Source organism: Papaver somniferum, chromosome 1 (genome assembly GCF_003573695.1).
Source record: "Papaver somniferum cultivar HN1 chromosome 1, ASM357369v1, whole genome shotgun sequence".
Classification (NCBI taxonomy): domain Eukaryota; kingdom Viridiplantae; phylum Streptophyta; class Magnoliopsida; order Ranunculales; family Papaveraceae; genus Papaver; species Papaver somniferum.
Window position 1 is genome coordinate 6,889,781 of NC_039358.1, and position 17,644 is coordinate 6,907,424.

Genomic DNA, 17,644 nt, shown 5'->3' on the forward strand with positions numbered 1-17,644 from the left:
CTAAATATAAATTCTCTACGAGAGAAAATACAAATTAGAGATTTTTACCGGGAGGAAATGCAAAAATCCCCCCCCGTGTACACTGCTTTCCAAAAAAAAAAAAAAATTTACTTCTTTTGTGTCCAAGGTAGGGATTTCAACGGGTCTGGGTCCTCCCAGGTATAACTAGACCCGTACCCGGAATATAAAATTCGGATCCAGTTCCTAACGGTTCCATGTCCGGTTCCTAAATTTGTGAACCTAGAACCAGACTCGTTAAAAGTCTCGGGTACCCTTTGGTTCTGGGTACCTATTAGAAAAATATAAAAAGAACTTCAAAAACTTAATATATTTCTATTTTTGGTTTGAATCTAAAAAAAATCCAAAAATTTATTATCGTTTCTTCGTTAATGCATTCAATAAAGGTTAAATGTAATAAAAAACAAAAAATGAGAAAAATCTAAGCCAAAACTAACAAAATGCTTATAATTTTGCTAAGAAAATAAATAAAAGTTATAATAACTGGGTACCAATTAGCCGCGGGTACCCAACGGGTATTACCCGCTTGGACCGTTAAGATTTAGATCCAATAGGGTAATTACCCATCAGTTCCAAAGTCCTTAATGGGTACAACTTTAGGACCCGAAACCGGACCCATTTCTACATGGTTCGGTTCCGGGTCTGGGTAATGGGTATCCATTGATAGCCCTAATCCAAGGGCCTTATTCAGCGGTAACCCATCAATTCCAGTAAGGATGAAGTTAGGGTTCAATCCTCTCCATAAAGGTTTGTATTAAAGTAATTGTATAGAGGAGTTTCGCGGGGTTGGGTCTCACAATAGGGCCAGTCCAACTGGCTGGATTTGTGTAGGGACCTGGGTCCGGATTTAGCCTACGGCCCAGCTAGATATCTAGAGTTTACCTTCTATATGTATATAATGATAATGTTCCATGTAAATCTACTATCATGATGATGGAAACTATTCTCTGCCTCTTTGCTTTCTCTACTTTTTCACTGCAACACGTTATCAGCACGAGTTCTATCATGAAGCTGAAGTTGGGATGGATGATTTTTTTTCATCAAGCCGAGAATCTCACAGTTTCCTAAAAAAAATTGTTGTTAAAATGTAACAAAGACTAAAATTCGCATAAGTTCTGCATGTACGACTAAGGGCTAATGACACCTTGTTAAGTGCAAATGGTGTTCCTGCGTGAACTATTACCTACCTTTTTGGAAACTTACTGTGAGAATGAAGTTGATTGCATGTATAAATTATTTCTAATGAATATGGAAGGAAGCATATTCTTAGGAAATTAATGTGTCAATCTATTGAGTTGTAAATCACTGGAACTTGAATTACTGAATCCATATTAATCGCAACAATGAACTGATTGAGATTAATTCATAAACACTTTGACATAACCATAAGGAACATTGGTTGTGAAACAATGTTCTGTTTTGAAATTACTAACACGGGAATCACTTCATTTGAGTGTACAAGAAAATGAACTAATAAAATGCGAAGTTACGGCATCTATCACGATCAGTGATTTCTAAAGTTACTAGATTTACACTGCCTCTCCCCATTATGATTTAAAGTAAGAAAGCACGTCACTCATTTTTCAAAGTCTTTCTTTAGTAAAACATGATTGAGAGCACCTTTTTTTTTACTTAGATGCAAATGGTAAATAACTCATTCTTCAAAGAAATAAAGTGTTGTTAGTGAATATATATCAATGCAGAATACGGACCATTCAAGTGATTCATGGATCTGGTGGATGATTTGACGCATTGAATCAGTTATTGCTCAGAACAAAAGATGTGTTTAATCTTTTGTAAAACTCCTAGCACATATTACACAATGCAAAGTGCATAGGCTCACCACCTTACTAATGCTAGAGAATTTACATCAAAAGGACTTGATGAATATTGCATGCTTAATATAACTAATATAGAGCATCTTATACCCAACAGTCTCGCAGAGGCTACCATCAAAGGTTACAGATAGTGTCTAAGGAATAGGTTATGTGCACCAACTTACCTTTTATTTCTTTGGGGATATACAATATTACACGCATCTTTACTTAATTCGTTTTAGAACCAAATATTAGTCAACCTTTTATGCATATCATTTTATGACTGGATTTAAGCCAAACATTTGTGTTCTTACACATTTTTGGTTGCGCTATACATGTTCCACTACGACTCCACATCGTACTATGATGGGTCTTCAAAACTGTTAAGTATTATGAAATGAGTTCCCAACAATTATCCTCATTTAAACCTTTTGGAAAGAGATCTCTTATCGCTAGATTTGCGGGTTATCACTTTAATGAGACAGATTTCCCGTTGTTAAGGGGAGATAAGAAAAAATATTATCTAAGGGAATGACAGGAATTGTCATACTGTGTTCCCGCTCTGTCTCATGTTGATTCTCATACTCCACAAATGTAAATGCGAAGTGACAAAGAATAATCGATTTTCAGAATGTACACTGATGTCGCTAAAGTGATGAGATCACACATACCAGTTGTAAACCTACCTACAAGGTTACAAATCCTTAATAAGGGATATACACCATAGACTAAGGTGTCGCAACCACACTTAATAGAAGTGTGGGCGTGGATCCATAAAGGAAGTTGGAGAGACCACTTGGTTGGATCAATCCTCACTTATAAAGGAAGTAGGTGAGAAAGGCACAACTTATTTATATCATCCTAAATTATCCCATAAGATTGTCTCTTAATATGTCCATGAATCAAACTGGAGGGCGCTCCGAAGGTTAATAATTCCATAGAACAATGACATCCCAAGTGGATTATGAGAATGTGCAGAGTCAATGTAAAGATCATGCAAGCATATTGATGATTAATTTCATATACACTTTCTTAAGGAAATAGAGCAAGATGAGATTGAACCAATCTCCTTGTTGCTTAATGTCAATGAAAAGCATATTTGGCCTATACAATCCAGATAGAATTTGGTTCTTTGACAAATATATAGGTATTTGGTGTGTTAGTGCTAACCAACCAAGTGTAAAGCCTATTGGACATACATAATTAATTTTTCACAAAGCATAACGAGAGGAAAGCTGTCTTAGAGTATAAATGCTCGCCTTGTGGCGCGAGGTTTCTCACAAGCCATGGAATTGTTCTCTTGTAATGAACGTTATACCGTTCCTCTACTTAGTTAGCTTGATAGTTTAAAAAGGACTTGAAATGCAGCATATGCATGTGGTTGTTACGTATCTCTGAAAGAAACAAGAGATAACAGATATTTACAAAACTACTTGACAGCTTTGTTTCCAAATCAAGTGACTCTAGACCACGGAGTGCGTTTACAGTTTGATTGAACGCCCACTTATAGATTGATGCAATCAGGCGGATATGGTATACCCGTCTAAGTGCCTATTTATTTTGGAGAGGATAGACGAGTAAGTTATTTTTCCTTGCATATTCACAAGAAAGTTCCTGATTTAAAATCGTAACTATATATGTCGATGGTAAAGACATGATGGGTACTCCTGATGTAATAAGAGACCTTGAAAGCTATTTGAAATCCGAATTTGAGATGAAAAACCTCGGGAAATATCGACCGAACACTGAGCTTGTTGATAGACGCATTTATGTGTCTAATATATCTCAATTGTATATAATGTTAGTACCCATTTTTGTACTTATTATGGTGTTTTATTTATTTGTAGGTGTCATTGGAAAAATAAGGTTTTGCGGCGGAATTGGCTAAAAATGTGGTGTTTGGAGTTCCGTTGATAGTGCACCGGAAATACCTCAGAAGTGTACCGGAAGTATCCCAGAAATACCCCGGAGGAACCCCGAAAAAATTGTTGAAAACATCCCAGAAGAATTGCTAAAGGCACCCCTAATTTGGATAAGGGGCACCCCATTTCAGGGCATGTACTAAAGGGACACCGAAACTGGATAAGGGGGGGTCATCTTCATAATTTGAAATAGGAATTTTGGCGGGAAAGTATTGAAGCGTCTGGCAAATTTTGAACTCGAGTTTTGGACGAGTTTTATGGAGACTCAACCTCTGAATATCGTTGGGCTGGAATTGAATGGAGTTAACAGGCCTGGTACATGTGTTTGGATCGAACAGAATTGGTTGCAAGAGCGTGTGGCAGCAAAAGAGAGGAGCAAATATCACGGACATCGTGATCCGTTGATGACTGGAGATTAAGTCGGATTTATCTGTTTAGATTGGATTGGTATGACCATGTTTCGGTTAAACAGGGTTTAGATAACTCAGAAAAGGTCAGATACGCGTACAAAAAGTTTGACAGGAAAGAAAGAAGCCGAACTTGCTGTGGAGATAAACCCAAAGATTGTGGAGATTTAGTCGACCTGTTGGGCTATATAAGTGTTGGTTCGAGTCAAAAAAAGGGTATCAAGAGTTTGGGGAAGGTTTGGAGCCGAGAGGAGCGAGAAATCGTGACTTGCAGAAAAGTCACCTGCTGCTGCTGCTGCCATTGAAGATCCTGAAGAACACGAAGAACAGACCAGCCAGGTCCGTCGTTCTTCAGCAGCGTCAACAACAGCGTGGAAGTGTCGCTGTTTTACAGCGCTGAGGTTGTACCGTTCTTTACTACACTTCAGTTTTGTTTTATACAGCGAACTGTAACGCTTATAACTGTTGCGAATCTCTGTTTTAGCATTTTCTCATCTTTTAATCAACTTTTTGAGCTATAAAAATGTATTTTGAGAACATGATTATTATGATTAGCTAAACCCCAACACTGGGAAGATGGAGGAAGCCGTTCTTTACGCATATGATAATTATATTAATTCTTTTTTTGACTACTTGCACTTTTTATTAATCGATTTATGATTTTTCCTAATTGGTTGTGATATCGTATGATGATGTATGCTTGGTCATAGTGCTTTTGATGCGTCATGCTAGTGATATACAATAAATATTCTAAAAATCTACCTTGGCAAGAATGAGAGTCCTTATGATTTGAGCTATAATTGTTTCGAATAAATATATGAATTGTGTGAATGATTAATGGTGGAATCCTGTGTCCTAGTGTCTTTTGATCCTGTGACAAATATTGTGTATATATTTTTATTTTTAAATCTAAACGAGTCCGAGCAACGAACTTTTACTTATCACTTGAAAGACTACAACAATTTTGGTGCCACTGCCGGGGACTTGTATATAGATTTGTTTTTAGGTTTATTATTTTTTTTATTATTATTATTTGTTACTTTTTACGTTTCTTTTCGTGTCTTTGATTTACAGATTCGAATTGGAATACTAAGGACTTGGGAACAAAAAGCTTAAAGCTAAAAGCTAAAAGAGAAGAAAAAAAAAGACATAATTCTTTTAGGATTTAATTTTTATTATTATTATTTTTTTTTTGTATATAGATTTTATTTATTTATTTTTAGAATTTGTAAATAGGTTTTATTTTTCATAATTTTTGTAATTTTTGGACTTTTTATTTGGACTTTATTCTGGAATTTTGGACATTTTTTTAACCCTACGGAAGGGTCTTATTATTAATAAAAAATAAAATAAAATATATTATTAAATTGTGTGCAGAGAAGGACGGTGATTACAATATCATCTCGGCCCCTCGGGTTCGCACACGGCATAGGAGTCGTGGCCCGAGTCGACGACAACGGTTCATCCCCCGTCTGGTACGGGAGGTAAGTCCAATCGAAACACTCGCGAATCCCCTGCAAGCGAGTTACTGTATTCCTTAAGGTGATAATTGTTTGAGGACGAACCAGACTATTTTTATATTCCTAGTAAAGGGCAAGGCATGGCCTAAACAAGATGAGGGTTCGGATTTCATCACTGTTCCCTTCTTGCCCGTTTTAGGAAAACAAAACCTAACGCGAACCCAAGCTTTAAAATCTGATTAGAAAGATACCTATAGGGTATCGAGCTTGTTAGGAAAAAATTTCGAAGGATATTGGTCACCTTTTAAGCAACTTCAAAGTTCATGATGACTTCTGGGAGTTGAAACAAGCCGCCTTGTAAAGCCGGTGAGGCCTTGGGTATCAAAGCTCCATTGAGCTTCTCTCGCCTCAGTTTCATCTCACATTAGCTCGTATTGATCCAGAGGGGTTGCTCAAAATGTAACGAATTCCCCTTCGAGAGACAGAAGCTGGTCTATAAACAATCTAAGTGGAGCCATCATGCTTTTTGTTTGCTAGAAATCTTTAGGTTTGCTTTGGTGAAGTCGAGTCGGCCTTGTTTGTGATTGCGTAGAATTCCCCTGCAATTAAGAATGTCGAACTGGTATGATAGAAGCCAATACAATGAATATCGACCTGAATTTGAATATGGACATCATCAGTATTATGACCATAGTGAGAATAGTGTTTGGGAACGCCAACCTTTTCAAGGTTATGGTTCATACCATAGTGAGCCCAATTACTATCCACACGTGCATCAGTCATACGAGCAAGAAGATTATAGTACTAGTTCTTCGTCTCTAGAGGATACAATCAAACTATTGAAAATTAGTCCTTATTATGATCCTTCAGTTCCTCTTCCTTCTCTAGAAGAGACTCTCAGGAATTTAGCTGAGTCATCACGTCAGTTAGCTGAATCGACGTATAAATTAGATGAGGTGGATAACGTAGTTATGGACGAAAGGACTGCAACAACAACTGAATCTGTAGAAGATATCCTCAATAGATTAACTCAAAACTTAGATCCAACACTAAGGGAACTTTATTTGGAAGAAACCCTTGAGAGGATAGCTGAGTCGACACGTAGACTTGAGTTAGAGACGAACGAAATTATTGCTCAAAATAACTTGAATTGTCAATATAGTGTATCCAATAATACCCTTGAGAATGAAGATAGTTTTTCACATAATCAAGATAACGAGGTTATAATTGGTAACACTACTTATTTAGATAAGGTTCAATCATCTTCATACTATTATGATGATGAGGATAGTAGTAATGAAGAATCTGAAATATGTAGGCATAGTGATCAGGAATCTATTAATCCAATTGAGCTTTATAATGATTATATTATTTTTAGTTCAAATCCAAATAATTTTTATGATTATTCACCTATTAAAGAGGACGAGGATTTGATTAGGAATACCACCGTTTTAGACGATGTAGTATTTCCTTTTGATTACGAAGCCGATAGTGGTTTAGAGAGACGGGCTTATTCCGAAAATGCTATTTTAGAGTCTAGCGACTTAGAAAAAATGGTCTTATATGAAGATTATAGACCCGTAGAGAGGAGTAAAGATGCACTACCTGAAAATAACTTAGAAGAATCTCTTTAATATTTTAAAGACTCCGAAGATACGGAAATTCAAAAAATAATTAGAGGTCTATCTAGAGACACTGAAAAATCTAAGTTTGGGGGTGATTATCACCTTCCTAGTGCCTTACCTTTAACTCTCAGAAAGTCCCCTCACTTAGGACTTGATATCTCTTCCTCGACCATCTTAAAGGATTATCTTCACACTCGTTTTCCCGAACCTAATGATGTCCATGAAGAAGTTCAGTCGTTAGAAACCCATCCTCTGGTTGATGTGGGTTTCCCAGGCTATGATGCCCAGATTGACTTTGTTTTCCCACCAAATAGTTTTCTTCCAATTGTGGGAACGTGTAGATTTCAAATGTGTCACTTATTAAGTTCTGAGACTAAGCCTAAGTACTTTAGGAAATTAGAATCGACACATTTGCTTAAGAAGGACCACTACTCTGAATGTGGTCAACTATGTAAGTCATACCTAATTGACTTAGAGGATCCGCAATTATTTAGGTTATTACTTCGTGATTCTAAGTTCGTATTTGAGTTTTTCCAGACTCTAGGACCTAGTAATTTGGATCCAATCTATGAGGAAATGCATCCAAGGAAAATATTTTATTTAGACCCTTTCACCTGAACCTGAACCACAGTTAGCGATAGTTATCAGGAAACTAGGTAAGGGCATGCTAGTCTTGTTCACTTTCTTGGTTTACTGCAATTTCCTTTGGTCAGCTCTACTTGGTTTTGAAGACCCACAGTTATTCCGGCTACTGTTGTATGGTTCGAGTTGACTGATCCGTTCCTAAGTCTGGCTGAAGACTATAAACTTAGCACTTCTTGGGAGGTAACCCAATCTCATGCAACACGGTAATATCCTTCCTTAACTCTTTTGCTTCAAATAGTAACCGTTTCTCCTTGTTCATGCTTTTAATTTCATCTTTAGAACATTGAGGACAATGTTAGATTTAAGTTTGGGGGTATGGGAGAAACTTTTTAGTTGGAATAAATAAACTCCAGAGCCTAGAAATTTATGTTTATTAAGGATGGCACTAACCAATCTAAGTGGATGGGAACATCTTGGTTATAGGAGTTGAGGAACCCATCTGATTAGATGGAAAATCTAGAAGAGTCTATTCATAAAAGCACAGAGCTCAGGTGTTAGAAAAACATGGTAGTTTCTCCATATCCTCGTGATGGAAACATCGAAAGAATCCTGATCACTTCTTTTTGTTTTACTTTTACCATTGCTAGGGTGAAATAGAGTGACTGAGATATTATGAAAAAAAAAATTGAGGCCAGACCACCAGACCAACCGGAATAAATACAATAAAGTTGACCACTGGTACCCTTGTATATGCCAGCTGAGTTGACCTAGAGTTAGGATTATCGACCACTGATTCCCTTGTATATGCCAGTGTGTTGATATTAGTCCAGACCAGTATCTCAGTCCATTAGGATAGGTTCACCTTAGTCAACATCATCCACGTTTTTCTCTACATCCATCTTCTTAATCTATCTATGTGATTGGTTGACTCCGGTTTATGATGTCCAGAAACTATCTGAGTAGAGCTCTGTCACTTATATATGAATTTTAGTATGCTTGAGTGCAAACTCGTGTACAGCAATTGGAATTTCGCATCAGGGTACTTCCTCCCGTAATCAATAAGTATGCCAACCAAGGAGGTTCTTTAGTGCTTTCCAAGGTTCTGCGTAGATAGCTAGGGTCTGGAGTAAAGATTTTGTGGGTATATCTCTGGTAAGCCCTCTCGAGACTATAACTCGGCCACTAGGGCCACCTAGGGGTTTAAAGGCTTATTGCATACGCTAAATGCAATCAACGATGCCTGTGAAAGTGAGTTAGGATTTTATTTTGTAGTTTTGATTTGCTCGGGACTAGCAAATAATAAGTTTGGGGGTATTTGATAGACGCATTTATGTGTCTAATATATATTTCAATTGTATATAATGTTAGTACCCATTTTTGTACTTATTATGGTGTTTTATTTATTTGTAGCTGTCATTGGAAAAATAAGGTTTTGCGGCGGAATTGGCTAAAAATGTGGTGTTTGGAGTTCCGTTGATAGTGCACCGGAAATACCTCAGAAGTGTACCGGAAGTATCCCAGAAATACCCCGGAGGAACCCCGAAAAAAGTGTTGAAAACATCCCAGAAGAATTTCTAAAGGCACCCCTAATTTGGATAAGGGGCACCCCATTTCAGGGCATGTACTAAAGGGACACCGAAACTGGATAAGGGGGCGTCATCTTCATAATTTGAAATAGGAATTTTGGCGGGAAAGTATTGCAGCGTCTGGCAAATTTTGAACTCGAGTTTTGGACGAGTTTTATGGAGACTCAACCTCTGAATATCGTTGGGATGGAATTGAACGGAGTTAACAGGCCTGGTACATGTGTTTGGATCGAACAGAATTGGTTGCACGAGCGTGTGGCAGCAAAAGAGAGGAGCAAATATCACGGACATCGTGATCCGTTGATGACTGGAGATTAAGTCGGATTTATCTGTTTAGATTGGATTGGTATGACCATGTTTCGGTTAAACAGGGTTTAGATAACTCAGAAAAGGTCAGATACGCGTAAAAAAAGTTTGACAGGAAAGAAAGAAGCCGAACTTGCTGTAGAGATAAACCCAAAGATTATGGAGATTTAGTCGACCTGTTGGCCTATATAAGTGTTGGTTCGAGTCAAAAAAAGGGTACCAAGAGTTTGGGGAAGGTTTGGAGCCGAGAGGAGCGAGAAATCGTGACTTGCAGAAAAGTCACTTGTTGCTGCTGCTGCCATTGAAGATCCTGAAGAACACGAAGAACGGACCAGCCAGGTCCGTCATTCTTCAGCAGCGTCAACAGCAGCGTGGAAGTGTCGCTGTTTTACAACGCTGAGATTGTATCGTTCTTTACTACACTTCAGTATTGTTTTATACAGCGAACTGTAACGCTTATAATTGTTGCGAATCTCTGTTTTAGCATTTTCTCATCTTTTAATCAACTTTTTGAGCTATAAAAATGTATTTTGAGAACATGATTATTATGATTAGCTAAACCCCAACACTGGGAAGATGGAGGAAGCCGTTCTTTTCGCATATGATAATTATATTAATTCTTTTTTTGACTACTTGCACTTTTTATTAATCGATTTATGATTTTTCCTAATTGGTTGTGATATCGTATGATGATGTATGCTTGGTCATAGTGCTTTTGATGCGTCATGCTAGTGATATACAATAAATATTCTAAAAATATACCTTGGCAAGAATGAGAGTCCTTATGATTTGAGCTATAATTGTTTCGAATAAATATATGAATTGTGTGAATGATTAATGGTGGAATCCTGTGTCCTAGTGTCTTTTGATCCTGTGACAAATATTGTGTATATATTTTTATTTTTAAATCTAAACGAGTCTGAGCAACGAACTTTTACTTATCACTTGAAAGACTACAACACTTGTGGTATATTGTTCCACCAATTTGCATATGTACAAAGTTGTCAGGCAATTTTACAAACACATGCATCCTGATAGCACTCACATGATTATTCGAGGTTCAAATTAATGTAAGTAAGTGACCATTTCGTTTAAAGGAAGATGCCGAAGATGTGTTGGGATATGAAATTCCCATATCTAAGTACGATAGACGCATTGTTGTACTTAATATACTCGATTAAATTTTACATCCTCAGAGAACTTGTCTGCTAGATATAGCTCAATAAAAGGAATACAATCATGTACTTAAAGGTAACAATTGGCATAAATTTATTTTATCCCTGCAAAGGCAATAAAAGGATGCTAATGAAAGTGCAATCCGAAAGTTGTTGATTATGAAGTATAATAATCTTTTCTCCAATGAAAGTAATCAAGGGGAGATATGGTAGACTATTTTCTAGGTCATTTCCGATATTCAGTTTCGAAAAGTACATGACTAATAAAGGAACTGTCTGGAACAACTCTGAAAGTAATCAGGGACATCAGGGGAGGATCCAAGGATATGATGTCGACATATTTTACTTCGAAATTGAAGATCTGTTGTACTCTTTTTCACTTCGATCGAGAATAGTTTTTCCCAAAGGGTTTTGTCACTTGACATGGTTTTTAGCGAGACGACACTAAAAACATCAAGTATGTTGAATGTTGAAGACATAAAGATCGCGCTGATATTACTGAAAATATCTGAACCAAAGAAATGAAACGCGATAGTCTGTTAAGCAACGTAAATTCCAGAATCTATAACAGGGTATTATAAACATTCAAGTCACCAAAGTAAAGTGTGGTAATCTTCTTTTGCTGAATTAGAGTAATGAAAAATGTCTGACATCATGGGGAGAATCTAATGGTGTGTTGAACTATTTTCCTTCATCGAGGTTGCATTTTCCCACAGGGTTTTGTTACTCGGCAAGGTTTTTAAAGAGACAACAACAAACACCGGAAATGTAACTTCCAAGCTAAGGATATTTGTCTATTCCGCGAGGATTTCTGCCTTAGGAGTTGTGAAGCAACTATTCAACTTCAATTGAGCAAAGTGATCATCTGCAACAGATCACCTTTACTTGCATCGATCTGTCACGTTGTACTCTTTTCCCTTTGTCAAGGTTTTAATGAGGAAACATATTTGAGTCTAACTATGTTCTAGGATTAATTAATATTGTACTTTGTTTCTTTAGTTCAGGTTTTGTCCATCTTGGTTTTCATAAAGAAGTTTTAACGAGGCAATTAACTTAGACTATTCGGTCCTTGAAGATCGTATTGCATGTGATGAACTACATGTAAAGTACGAGATAACATGTGAAGTACTACATGTGAAGAGTTGTACCAAGATTTTGTCCCATTGAGGTTTTTCTTGTCAAAGTTTTAATGAGGCAATTGATTTCGGCACAAGTCATCAAGAAGAGGACGACATTTGAAGAACCACATTCGAAGCGGTAAATATGAAGCACTGCGTATGAAGTTCTATTGGACCGCACAAGGAAGAGTGATGTAGGATCTACGACCCATAGATGTGCAGGTCGGCTAGATATCTAGGATTCCCCTTCTACATGTATATAAATGATATTGTTCCATGTAACCCGATTATCCCGATGAATGGAAACTATTCTCTTCCTATTTGTTTTCCCTACATTTCCACTACAACGAAAAAGAATAAGAAAAAATAATCCTTCACGAAATCCTAAACAAAATCTCTCTTTCTCTTTTTATTTCTTGATTTCTCTCTCTACAACGTTATGGACCCCACGTTATCTCCTTGTCTCCCCTACTATGACATGGATTCAAGTGACACACAATGATTACGCGTTATAGAGTTGCAGGCCAAGTCTGCCGTAATGGCGCAAAGCGGGGCCATAATAGCGCAACGCTCAGCCATAATAGCGGTCTACTGTGTAGAATGTCAAGCACTAAGATAGTGGAACCGTGCAGGGACAGTGAAGTGAAAAGGTGTCGCTACACTGTAAATACCTTTGGCGAAGTAATGAATCTTATTGGCCGATACAATGAGGCTTCATCGAAGGATTGGAAAGACATGGCCAAAGTTGACAGATGCAACATATGCGATGTTAGCATTGATGCATATCTGTGAAATTGAGTTGGACCAAACTCAAGTATGATGCAAGAGTGAAGAATAGGCCAAGAGTTGGTCTATGGCATTAGTTCAAGGCTGGCCAAAGCTTGAACAATGCAAACAAGCTAGTAATGCAAGAGTGGCATTACTATTGTCAAACAGATTGTCTAAATTAAAGGATATGGCGCCATATAACTAGATTGAGCTAAGGAGTTGTCCTCGATGATTGAAGCACAAGGATTTTCCGTGCATTATCTTAGAGTGATAAGCATGCAGGGACAAGATGGTTGAGCATTGGAGCGAGGCAGAATCCAGTAAAGCGCAGCAGTTGTGCAAAAAAACTCAAGTGACAGTCAGAAGTTGGTTATTGGCTTTGCGAGCATGCCAATGAAGTGAGACAAGATGGAACGTTTTCAAAGTGTGTTTATAACCATTTGTGAGTGTTCATAACCACCAACAGGTGTGGCACCTGTTGGCATGACAACTGAAAAGGTGACAGTTGAAGCTGGCGGTTATGGAAACTACTTGGACACTTGGCTGTCCAAGGCTTGTGCAGCGGTTGCATGGAAGTTTTAGCCTGATCCTAGTTAGTATAAATAGTCTAAGAATCAATAATGTTGGTGTTGTTCGTTTGGAAGAAGAACCACTAATGTAGAGAGTGTTTTAGGCATTCACCAAGAGGGTAAATGGCATGTTTTGGTCCATGTGATGGACGAGTTTTGTAATCTTCCTTTAGTGCAATAAAATGAGTTTGTTGCAGTATATCTTTGTGTTCTAATGTTGCTGATTTGTGTGAGTTGGTCAATTGGTTTGATGCATGGAAGAACCTCTTATGCTTATATGAGGGAATGAAGAGTTAGAGGGAAAGAAGAAAAGATTTTCGTTGTATGAGTGAAGACAGATGTGTACTTTGATGCAAGTATGCAAGGATGAGTACTTGTGAGTGATGTTGAATCACTGAACCACAGAATATTACCGGTCATGTCCCATAAAAAATTTAGACAATTAAATGAACGTGTGACACCTATCATCAAATCCGCCCCTAACCAACACTACATAATAGACGTGAACCGTGGTAGCACGTTGTGAAAGTCGTCTTTCAGCCCTTAAACACACATGGAATTACGTGTCACTCAGGAAAAAAATACTACATGATCTTGTTTATCTTCTGGCAATGAGATCTCAAGACCGACACAGATGAGTTGTCATCAAATTAATCTTCATTTGAAAATACAACGAATATTCAACAAAATCAAAATAAAATCAGGTACTTATAACAAAGATAGAAGGTTGCAAAAGTCAACTATAATTTTCAATTCGAATGAAATCTATTCGTATCTACACTAGTGCTATAAATAGAAGCTAATTTGATGCACATACAATCAATAAAGTGCAAATTTAAGTTGGATTTAGAAAACTGAAAATGGCCAAAAGCATCATAAGCAAGATTTTCTCTACAACTTTTCTTCTTGTTCTCATGATTATGATATCCCACACTGCGGGTAAAGTACATTTGATCTCCCTATATTGTTCCATTATCATCTTGTTTCTGTTTCAACACTGATGCTTATTTTATTTTTCTTTATTTTATTTTGGCAGAGTCGGCTTTGCTAACGGCCGACATTACAAAGGCCGATGTTGGGCATAACGGTAACATAGTCAAGGTCAAACCGACGCATATTAGCGTTGCAAAGAAAGGTATGTATGACCATCTGACAATCCTGATAATTCAATGACAGTCGTATAGTTTTTCATTTCTTGTGTTAATTCATTTGGTGTTAGGTGAAGGCCTAGCACGCGTCCACACGGAAGGAGTAAATGTGGGTAAACATGGTAGTATAGCAAAAGTCGGAGATGCAAACGTCTTTGTTGCACAAAAAGGTAGCATTTACAAGATACATTAATTTTCTGGACTTGGTAATGGTGATTTTCATTTGTTGTAGTGTTGGGTCAAAAACGAATTTCAGTAAACCTATGCATTGCTAATATATGTAAATTGGTCCATTTGGTGTGCCGGTTAGGTCATGGTATAGTAGATGTCCACCACGATGATATAGACGTGGGTAAAGACGGATCGATTGCACATGTCGAGAAAAATGAGATCAGCGTAGGCAAACATGGTCATCCAACAGTAGACCTCGGAAAAGTTCAGGCTCATGCTCTCAGGGGCAATCACCATTGATCCTAAAAAGCTCAAAGCCCCTTGTTTAATTAGCTCCCTCACTACCATTGCGGAGCTCAAAGAAAAAATGTTATTTTGCCATGTTTCGCGGCTGGCTATATCTTTTATATTTATGTAACTTGTTGTAATGTTTTTTTGTTGTTTTTCTCTTTTCTTTATGTATTTGTACTCTGCTACCAAACTGGTTAGTTGCTGTTCCTTTTCAATAAATTTCCAATTCCAAGAAAAGGTTAATTGTTTTTTGTTTGATCGGCTAAAGATGAAATTTATTGTAAAAATGATACTTAAGAGGGTGCCCAACCAAAAATCACAAAGATCGGCTGAGGAATCTTATAAAGCAATCACAATATTTACAGTTAGCCGTATCAAGTAAAAGTATGCGGTAACAAGATAGAGCTTGTCTCGCAAAAGTGTAAAACGTGGAGTAGAAAGACCCCTGGTTAGAATGTCAGTAATATGGTCTTGCGATGAAATGATCCGTACAATGAGTTCTTTCTTAGAAACCATGTCTCGTAAAAAACGGAAATCTATTTCAACATGACGACCGCGAGTGTGGAAAATTGGATTTGCAATCAAATATGTAGCACATATGTTGTCGTACCACATAGTAGGAGGAGATCCCAGAGGAATGTTGAGTTCACGAAACAATTATCTGAACCACACCACCTCAGTTATAGCATTTGCAATGGCTCGATATTCAGACTCAGTGCTCGATCGAGAGACAGTGGGTTGTTTCTTTGAGCTCCAAGATATAAGATTGTTGCCATATTAGAGGGCATAACCTCCTGTTGATTTCCGGTCATCCTAAGAGCCTCCCCAATCGACATTTGTAAAAATTGATAACATTGGAGAAGAATTGTGATAGGACTGCAACCCGTAGGCGAGTGTATGCTTTAAATAACGTAAAATTCTCTTTACTAAAGACCAATATTCCGTGGATGGATTATGCATGAACTGACATGATTTATTTACCACAAACGCAATATCTAGACACTTTGATATCAAAGTACTGAAGTGCTCCCACAGTGCTGCAATACAGAAAAGGGTATTGAAAAGGTTCATCTGTGTTAGTTATATATAACTGATATATATATATACATGTTAGTTGAACAAATCAAATGCGGAAGCGGGTTATTAATTCATATCTTTCAATCGCTCCGAATGTGGATGAATTAGAACCGGTGGATCACTTGCGTTTCACGTTCTTGAAACTTCAAACATCGCGTTGATTAGGTGCCACAAAAATGAGCACAAACTATATTTCCACAAACTAAATACCTTGTAGAACCTCAACTTTCTCACAAAAGGACACTAAGAGATTTGGGTAGTTCTATACAACTAATGTTTAACACTTGAAGACTTTGCTAACTAGTTTGAATGCTCACTTAATATACTCTCTAGCTAGTTTGCTTACTCTCTATACTTATTAGCTTACACTTGCTAAACTTATTGCTTTCTTACTTCTTATGTTTCTACAAATGAAACTAGAAGCCTATTTATACTTAAACTTCAAGTATCCTCTCTTGGCAAGTGTCAATCATTTGGTAGAAAAAAAAACACATGGAGTAAGTGATCAAACACTTGTTAGCATCATGCAAACACATGGTGGCAAGAAACAAGACACACGTTTCACCATGGCTTGGTTAGTTGGATAAGGATTTCTCCTTTGACAAAGTCAAGCATATGAATTTACTCATCCACCAAGATGGACTTTGGGCATGCACACACACATAGGTTGCCCATATTTCCAACATCTCTCACTCACACATGGTGTGTGTAACGACATCATGCTACCCAATCACAGTCCTAAGAGAAAAACGTTCATATTGGTAAATAGTTTGTGCTACCGCCGAGATACCTTCCTTTTGAGAGATCCATACTAGAACCTCATTACGAGTCAGCATGGAGACATCAACCCTTTACAAAGAATGTTCGTATATCATTACCTCAGATAATTTGACTACACCTGACACAATACTCTTAATCCCTCTAGCAAGCAGTATTGCACCCATGTACATTTTCTAAATTGTACTCATGATTTTCGACAGAAGAAAAACGCTGGCCAGCTGTGAGTCACAATTCATGGTGTATCATCAAATTTTCTTCCAAGAAATTCATATTGTTCCAATTCAAATTAACAGCTTTCCCATACATGTATCATCATACGGGAAGTTGCATCGTATTAGAAAACATGCTAAAGTAGCATCATTAAGTATCCTCTTCATGACATAAACTCAAGTCAAAGGGGTAAATGAATTGGATATTAATTCAGTGGCTCACACAACAATGAAGCAGGGAATCATTCATCGCTCTCACAATCGGTCGACTTAGCACATACATCACAAAGTGTATGCTATGGCGTTTCTCCCACTCAAATGGGCATGTCCAGCATAAAAAGCATACGCCATACAGATCTTAGTCTAGTCGCCATTTAAGCACCTAACTTGACTTTCTGTTCTAACAGTCATTCACATAGTAACTTTTCAGAAAATCACACCTGGCTTTATAACATGCTTCATTAAATGGTGGTTACATTTAAAGATCGATCTCTTTGTGAGATCTCATCTTAAATATATTAAGGAGACTTACAGTTGTATATAAAAGTTTGCTATTAAAAGCACGTGGTTTTTTGAGAAACATATCTTCCGAAAAACGTCTCTTCTTTTGTC

General features: G+C 37.4%; 1 protein-coding gene across 1 annotated transcript; it reads left to right on the top strand.

Annotated features, from left to right (window-relative positions):
* The first annotated feature begins 14,177 nt into the window (after nucleotides 1–14,177).
* Nucleotides 14,178–15,219, top strand: LOC113325295. Its single transcript, XM_026573497.1, has 4 exons — nucleotides 14,178–14,295; nucleotides 14,393–14,491; nucleotides 14,576–14,674; nucleotides 14,815–15,219. Exons 1-4 carry the CDS (start codon nucleotides 14,217–14,219, stop codon nucleotides 14,973–14,975), a joined length of 438 nt encoding a protein of 145 aa, XP_026429282.1. The 5' UTR covers nucleotides 14,178–14,216; the 3' UTR covers nucleotides 14,976–15,219.
* The last annotated feature ends 2,425 nt before the right edge of the window (nucleotides 15,220–17,644 follow it).

Bases quoted from the DNA above. Each gene is read 5' to 3' on its own strand.
- LOC113325295 (XM_026573497.1), top strand. From the start codon at position 14,217: ATGGCCAAAAGCATCATAAGCAAGATTTTCTCTACAACTTTTCTTCTT. The intron at 14,492-14,575 runs GTATGTATGACC...ATTTGGTGTTAG, and splicing joins TATTAGCGTTGCAAAGAAAG to GTGAAGGCCTAGCACGCGTC. The intron at 14,675-14,814 runs GTAGCATTTACA...TGTGCCGGTTAG, and splicing joins CGTCTTTGTTGCACAAAAAG to GTCATGGTATAGTAGATGTC.